At 60.0% G+C, this 8,208-nt stretch overlaps 1 protein-coding gene across 1 annotated transcript; it reads left to right on the top strand.

Moving 5' to 3' along the window:
- Positions 1-1,026: 1,026 nt before the first annotated feature.
- Positions 1,027-2,943, top strand: LOC138312859 (uncharacterized; the record flags this gene model as incomplete). Its single annotated transcript, XM_069253593.1, has 3 exons — positions 1,027-1,139; positions 1,799-1,827; positions 2,930-2,943. Coding segments are annotated over 3 exons (156 nt in total), but the record flags the coding sequence as incomplete, so codon positions are not given.
- Positions 2,944-8,208: the final 5,265 nt, after the last annotated feature.

Consider the following 8,208-nt stretch of genomic DNA (forward strand, 5'->3'; position numbering starts at 1 on the left):
CCCCTCCCCTAGGCTCCCAACGGTTTGAAACTAGAAACAGCACCCCTCCCACTTGAAGATTAAGAGTATGTACTAAAAAAAAAACCATATAAACCACCCCGAATCAAATCCACGCCCCCAAAGTCATACAAACCCCTTATCAAACACTCCCCCCCCCTACCCCCACACGCCAATCCCCCCACCCGCCCATACTCCGCCCCTGCCCACAACACCAACCCGACCCCACCATCCCAAAACGTAGCCAAAAATTGATGGTGAGTAAATGGGCAAGGGGGGATTCACCATTCCCCTCCAATTTACCAAAAAAGGTTCTTAGGACGCCCGCCCCCCGCCCCTACCGCCCCTGGCCCCCCCCCCCCCCCCGCCCTACCCCCCCCCCCTGTGTTTTTGAGGTTGTCTTGGATCCACCCCCTCCTCCCCCCCCCCCTCCCCCCCCGTCCAACATGACCCCCCCCCCTCCCCCCCCGCCTCCCTCTCCCGCATACCCCGACCCACCCCCCCCCCCACCCCCCCAGACCGCCCCCCCCCCATGCCATCGCCCCTTTTTGCCGCCCACCCCCCCCCCCCGTGTTTCTTTTATGATTTCGATTGTCCCTACCTCCCCCCACTCTCCCCTCGCCACCCCCCCCCAGTAATTGGTTGTCGTTTACATTTATATGAGTTTTTTTGCCCCCCCCCCCCGCCGCCAACTATTTTTTTTTTTGGTTTTTTATTTTTTTTTTTATTTGTTTTCCCCTTTTTTGTGTAGCGGGCCCCCTCCCCCCCCCACCGAGCCTCCCTGCCCACCCGCGACAGAGGCCCCAGCACTACCCGGACCTTCCCGCGCCCGCCCCGCCCCAGCCCCCCCCGCCCTCCCCCCCACACTCCATCCCGCGGGCCCCCGTCACCCCCCCTACCCCACCCCCCCCCCCTTCCCCCCCCCCCCCCCCCCCCCCCCCCCCCCTATCCCCCCCCCCCCCCGTCCCCCCCCCCCCGTCCCGTCGTTCCTCCTTGGATCCCCCCGCCCCCCGCCCCCCCCCCCCTCCCCCCCCCCTTATACCCTGTCCCCCCGCCCCCCCCCGTCCCCCCCCCCCTCCCCCCCCCCTTTCCCCCCCCCCCATTTTCGTTCCACCCATTCCTCCCATCCCCTCCCCGCCCCGGCCCTCCCCGCCCATCTCATCCCCCATCCCCCCCTTTCCCCCACCCCCCCCCTCTTCAACTCCCCCCCCCTCTCCCCCGCGTCCCGCCCCCTCATTCCCCCCCCCCAACTCCCCCTCCACCACTCCCCCCGCCCCCCGTCCCCCCCCGCCCTTAGTTTTCGCCTCCCTACCCCCCCCCCCCCCGCCTTCCCCCATTCCCCCCCCCTCCTCCCCCCCCCCGTGCCCCCCCTCTCCTCCCCATACCACCCCCCCCCCCCCCCCCCCCACCCCTCCTCCTGTCGTGAGCCTCCCCCAGTCCCCCACCGCCATCTCCGCCCCGCACCCATCCCCCTGCCCCCCTTTGATATTTTTTTCCCCCCCCCCCCCCCGCCCCCAACCCCCCCCCCCCCCCCCGCCCCCTACTTCCCCCCCCCCCCCCCCTGCCCGCCCCCCAGCCCACCCCCCCCCCCCCCCGTCCTTGCCCCAATGTAGCCCGCCCCGTCCCCCCACCCCCCCCACCCCCCCCCCCGAAACACCTCACTCCCCCCTTTAGCTTTCCCGCCCCCCCCCCCCCGCAATCCCCCTCAACCCCCCCTCCCCCCCCCGCAGAATAGCCATCTCCCCGCCCCCCCCCCCCCCCCCCCCTCCCCCCCAGCCAAATATGATTTATAAATCCCCCCCCCTCCCCCCCCCCACGCCCCCCCCCCCCGTCGCCCCCCCCCCCCCCCATGTCCCCAACGGATAATTCTGCCCGCTCCAGATACCCCCCTCCTCCTCCCCCTTAATATTGCTCCCCATGATGCCCCCCCGCCCCCCCACCCCCCCCCCTACCCCACGACCCGCCCCCCCCCCCCCCCCCATTCGGGGTGCTCATGTAACCCCCCCCCCCACCCGCTATTTCCCCAGCCGCCCCCCCCCCCTCCCCCCCCTTTTTGTTTTCCCCTGCCCCTCGCCCATGCCCCACCCTTGGCCCCCCCCCTCCCTTCGGATCTCCCCCCCCCCCATAATCCCCTCCCCCCGCCCCCCCCATCCCATTGCCCCCTTCCACCCCTCCCCCTTACGTCCCCCTCCCCCCCCCCCCTTGATGTCCCCTCCGTTCCCCTTCCCCCCCCCCCCCCTTCCTCTCCCCTAGATATCCCCCGCCCATTCCCCCCCAGACCTCCTCGCTTCCACCCCACACCCGGCACCCCCCCCCCCCCCCCCCCCCCCCTTCTCCTTCTTCTTTCGTCTCCCCCCCGCCCCCCCCCCCCCCACCCCCACCCATTTTTTTCCCTATCGCCCCCCCCCCTATCCGTTATGAACTTATTTCCCCCCCTTTTCCGTTCCCGCTCCCCCTGGCTAGCTCGATAATTGCTTTATTTAAGTGTCAATTCCCCCCTGTATAAATGTATTCCCCCCCTGCCCCCCCCTCATTGTATATTGAATATTCTCCCCCCCCCACCCCATTCCTCCGCCAATTTACCCCCTCCCCCCCCCCCCGTTATTTAGATGTCCGGCCCGCCCCCCCCCCTTCCCCACCCCCCTCCCCCCCCCCCTGCCCCCCCCCTCTGCATCTCCTCCCCCCCCCCCCCCCCTCCCGAAAAAGTCCCCCCCCCCCTGCCCCCCCCGCCCACCCCCCCCCCCCCTGTTTGTAATTTCCCCTCCCCCTCCCCCCTCCCCCCTTCCCCTAAAATGTTATGCCCCCCCCCCCCCCCGACCCCAAAGTCGGATCCTTCCCCCGAAAGTTGCCCCCCCCCAAGCCCCCCCCGCCCTCCTCCCCCCCCGTCCGCCCCCACCCCCCCCCCCGCGAACACCCCCCTTCCCCCCTTTAGCTCCCCCCCCCCCCCCCCCAGCCCCCCCATCCCCCCCCCCCCCGCTCCCCCCCCCCCATATCGCCTTAGCCCGTCAAAACACAAATCCCAATTTGATACCCCCCCCCGATCCCCCCCCTTCCCCCCTCCTAACCCCCCCCTTCTCATACCCTCCCCCCCCCCCATCCACCCTCCGCCTCCGCCCTGTCCCCCCCCCCCCCCACCCCTCCCCCCCCCCCCCCCCCCCCGAAACCCCCCCGGCCCTTCCCCTCCCCCCCCCCCCCCCCCTTCCAGTGTCCCCCCCCCCCCCCCCTCCCCCCCCACTTCCCCCCCCCTCCTTTTCAAAATTTTGCCCCCCCCTCCCCCCCCACCCCCTCCCCCCCCCCCCGCCCCCTAAGTAGCCCCCCCCCCCCGCCTCTCCCTCCTTCACCCCACTATCCCCCCCTGTACCCCGCCACCCCCACCCTTTTCCGATCTCCCCCCCCCCACCCCCCTTCCCCTCCCCCCCACATGTAGCAAACCCTCCCCATCGACCCCCCCTCTTCCCCCTCCCCCTACCCCTTCCCCCCCCCCCACCCAACGTTTAAGCATAATTAATTTTTCCCCCCCCTCCCCCCCCCCGAAACCCCCTGCCCCCCTATTCTAATGCCCCATACCCCCAGGCTTTCCCCCAAATCGTTCCTACACCCTCCATCCCCTCCTTCCCCGCCCCCCCACCCCCTTTCGCCCCCCCCCCCCTCCCTCCCTCCCCCCGCCCCCCCCCCCTACCCCGATGGTCCCCCCGTTCGCCCCCGCAATCCGATTTCAATAGTGTCACCCCCCAGTTTCCTCCCCTCCCCCCCCAAAAGCCCGCCCCCCCCCCCTTATCCCCACCTCACCATCCTCCCCCTTTCCTATCTCAAATCCATCCACCCTCCCCTTCTTCCCCCGATCCCCCATGCCCCCCCCTCCTTCCCACGCCCCTCCGCCGCTAAAATACCCCCCCATTTCTCGTTTACTCCTCCCCGCCATCCCCCCTTTTGGTTAATATTTATATCAGGTTAGCCCCACCCCCCCCCCCCCCCCCCCCCCCCTTCAGATCGGAACCCCGTAAAGCCCCTCCCTGTCCCCCTTCGTGCCCCCCCCCCACACCCCCCCCCCCCCCCCCAATTGAATCCCTCCCTTCCCCCGAGTTACGTCCCCCCCCCCCCCCCTATGCCAGTGGTTCCCCACTCCCCCTTGGTCTACCCCCCCCCCTCCCCCCTCGCATCCCCCCAATCCCATCCCCACCTTCTCGTTCCCCCCCCCCCCCCCCACCCCCCGCCATCCATTCATCTGCCCCCCCCTCCACCGCGTAACACCTCCCGCGTCCAGTGTCCCCCCCCCCTATTACATTTCCCTGACTAGAATCCCCCCCCCCTCCTCCCCCCTCCCCCCCCCTCCCTCCCGTGCCCCCACGTCACCCTCCCCCGCCCCATTCCTCCCCACAATTCCCTCCCCCCCCCCCATGACTGTACATCTCCCCCCCCCGCCCTCCTGTTCCCCTACGACCCCACCCTTATTGTACCTGGTCCCTTTCACATTCCCTTCTCGGGGGGGGGGCCCCCCACAAGGCCGTAAGTCTTTCCCCTTCCCCCCCCATTCGGCAACCCCGTAGCTTACACCCTTCGACCCCTGTCCCCCCCCCCCGCCTCCCCCATGCCTATTTCAACGCCCCCCCCACCCTTCCAATTCCCCATCGTCCCCGACACCCTACGTTCCCCCAGCCCCCCCTCCCCTCCCCCCCCCCCCCCCCCCTGACCACCAACGTGTCTGAAAACCGCAACCCATTGTTCACCCCCCTTTGATTTCGTAATATACCTTACAGTTTAGCGCCGCCCCCCTCCTCCCAATCCCTCCGTAATTTCATCAGACACCCCCTCCGTCCCAACTGCTTTTTCCCCCCCCCCCCCCATCCCTCCCCCCGTCCTTCTTCCCCCCCCCCCTACCCGTCCCCCCCCTCCCTTTAGCATTTAACCCCCGCCTTCCCCCACTAGTATCCCCATCTTAAGCAAGGTGTCCCCACCCCAATGTTTTTGTTCATCCCCCCCCCGTCCCGCCCCCCGCTACCACCTGTCTCCCCCCCCCCCCCTTGCTCTCTCGCCCGGGTTGACAATGTTTTTACCCCTCCCCCCCCCCCCCTCCCCCCCATCCCCCCCTCCCCCCCCCCCCCGTTTAATCGCCGTTAATCCCCCCCGTTTTCCCCTTTTTCCCTCCCCCCATTGCCCCCCCCTTCCCCCCCCCCGCCCCCCCCCCCCCCTCCGTGCGTATCCCATTCCCCCCCCCCCCCTCCCCGGTTACCCCCCCCCCCCCCCCCCCTGTCCCCACCCCTACATACTTCATCCCAGCCCCCCCCCCCCCTCCCCTCCCCCCCTCCCCCCCCCACTTCCCCCCCCTCCCTTCCCCCCCCCCCGTCCCCCCCAATCCCCCGGGAAAGACCCCCCATTGACCTCCAGTCTCTTCCCCCCCCCCCCCTCTCCCATGGAATTTCTTCTGTGTTTCAATTCAGCGTTTCTATATACCTATTTCATTAGTCTCCCCACCCCCCCCCCCACCCCCTTCCCCCCCCTTCCTCTTCCCCCCAGGATTTTTTTTTTATTCCCCCATTCCGCTATTCCTTCCTCCCCCCCCGTCCCATCCCTTCCCCATCCCCCCCCCCACGCCCCCCACCTACAGTCCCCCTCCCATGTCCCCCCCCCCCCCCCCCCTTCAGTTTTGTTGCAGCTTTTATCCCCCCAAAAGCCTTCCCCTCCCCGATCCCTGCCCCCCTTCCCCCCCCCCCGCCTCCCCCCCCCCCTGTCCCCCCCCCCCAAGCCCCCCCCCCATCCCCCCCGACCCCCTACCCCAAGTTCCCCCCCCCCCCTCCCCCCACCCCAGCATAGAAAAACCCATGAAAGTTCCACCTTCCCAAAAATTGTCTTTTCCCATGCAATAGAGCACTGAGACAGTATTGACTTCAAAGCTTAATCTTGAATTCACTCAATTTCTATTCACATAGATATAGTGTGCTCAAATTTAAGCGAGTATGTTGAATTTGGATTAGTGCTATGAGGAGAATCCCCCCCCCCACCCACCCCACCTTCCAAAAATCCTTGAATACCACTAAAATAAGTACAACAGAAAACAGTACTTGTAAGTGCAGGAAGGACAAACGATCTCATGGTCCCGATATATTAGATGTACACATTTATCATGCTTCCCTTTTAATATTTTATTTGCATATTCAAATACTAGATTTATCCCCTGTATCTCCCCCCTACTAGCCCTCACCCCCTCCCAGAATACCCCAATCCCCCCCCCAGATATATATAAAAGTTTTCCTGAAAAACTGACCTATTCAATACTATCTCGCTATCCCATCCACACCTTCTATTTATGTTTAAATCAGTTTGGTTTGTTTTAACGCCCCCCCCCCCCTTGATGCCCCCCCCCCCCCCCCTCCCCTCCCCCCCCCCCCCACCCCCCCCCTCCGAGACAGACGCGTATCGAATCTTCAACTATATTCATTTTTTCAATCACATGACAATTTAACATTAGCGTCTGTTAAAAATGATTATGCAACAGATATAAAAACGCGGACATAACTCACACCAAGGTCTGCTTGGTAAACCAATGTACGTTGTAAATAACATTCACAATCATGGACGGTTCTAATTTCACAAATTTACAATTATATAGTAACTCAATATATGAGGATCAACAATAATTAAACCTACTCAAAGAATGAACAGAAAAATAATGAAAGAAAATGAACATGTAATAAATGAGCAATGGACAAAAATAGAAAAAAAAAACATTTCAGAAAAACAAAACGATGTAACATCTTTAACAACACAAGAGTGACTGCTTAAATTACATGTAATCGTGATATTAGTAAGTTATTTGGCTGATCTTAACAACAATGGCTTTTACAACAGAGTAAGTTAGTTCCCAGAGGAGTCGGTCCATAATCACTTCTAGGGGCATCACATCCCTGACTTAAGAAAGCCAGGAGAAAAACGCACAATGCTCATCGCAGCACATGGATGTTATGGTGTTCCATTTCCATAGATGATATGAAAGAATAACTAAGTACCCCCTATGGTAGCCCTGGAACATCTGTTCACCTTTATTGGGAACTGCCCATTTTCGTTTATCTTATGACTCTTATCCTACCTGCCCCCGCGGCCACTTTTGTTGGGTGTATAGAGACTGAGCGAGTTTTTTATAGATCTCTTATTCCTGTTTCCCCACTAAGGTTGTTTCTAGGCTAAACTTTGGTTTATATTCCCTCTGCAGCAACTTTATGTGAAGAATATGATGAATTTAAAATGTAGCCTGATATTAGTTAGGCTGATTTGATATGACTCGAGTTTATTGCTCCTAGTATGGCCTACATAACCTTCAATTTTAATTCTCTCAGACCATCAAACAAAACACGGTGACCAGTCACACAGCATGTCACCAGTAAGGACAGAAAATATCACATCATACTCACATATACACTAAATATTTTGCATTTACACACAGAATGTAGAAAACTAAAATAACATTTACAATCAATTAATCAATCAATCAATCAATCAATCGAATCAATCAGAAAACCATGATCAGGTCAAATAAATAATTGAAAAAAAATAATATGCTTGAAATTGACTAAAATATAACTGAAAAGAAGTACATTTCAGTTCAATTCGTTGACAGCTTAAGAATTGTGCTATATAATATATTAATATCACAGTTTTACATTGATACACCACAGGCCAGCCTGATCACGTGATAACACATACTATTTCCAGTAAATAAAGTTTGTCATGCTATACACCAACTATGGTTACTTGGCTATTTTGTAAGTCCTTGATGACAACGATCAGCATCTATACTGTCTGAAGTAAGCATCGTGCGTCGTTCGGCCCACAAGTTGCTCCTGTAAATCTTTTATCTCCTTTTCCAATCTTCCATGGCGTAGGCTCTCTTCTTCATCTGTTCAAGATTACCTATCAACATAACATACAATAATTTAATAATGTTTAATACTTACCACATTAAAGATACAACATATGTATAACATACAAAGCACTTCTTACAACAAATTCATGGTTTTTAATGCAGTACTTTTCATTCCTCGTTTATAATGTGTGTATCAATGAACCCATGAGTGATACTGTGTATATAATGAATTGAAGTTTAAAGTTAAGTTAACAAGAAAACAAACTGTAAGTATTGTGTGTCCCTATACCCACCTTCTGTTGTGCCTTTTCCCTTATCTGTTCTTTCCTTCCGCTTCCCTAGTATAATGAGAT

The sequence above is a fragment of the Argopecten irradians genome, unplaced genomic scaffold (genome assembly GCF_041381155.1).
Source record: "Argopecten irradians isolate NY unplaced genomic scaffold, Ai_NY scaffold_0498, whole genome shotgun sequence".
Classification (NCBI taxonomy): domain Eukaryota; kingdom Metazoa; phylum Mollusca; class Bivalvia; order Pectinida; family Pectinidae; genus Argopecten; species Argopecten irradians.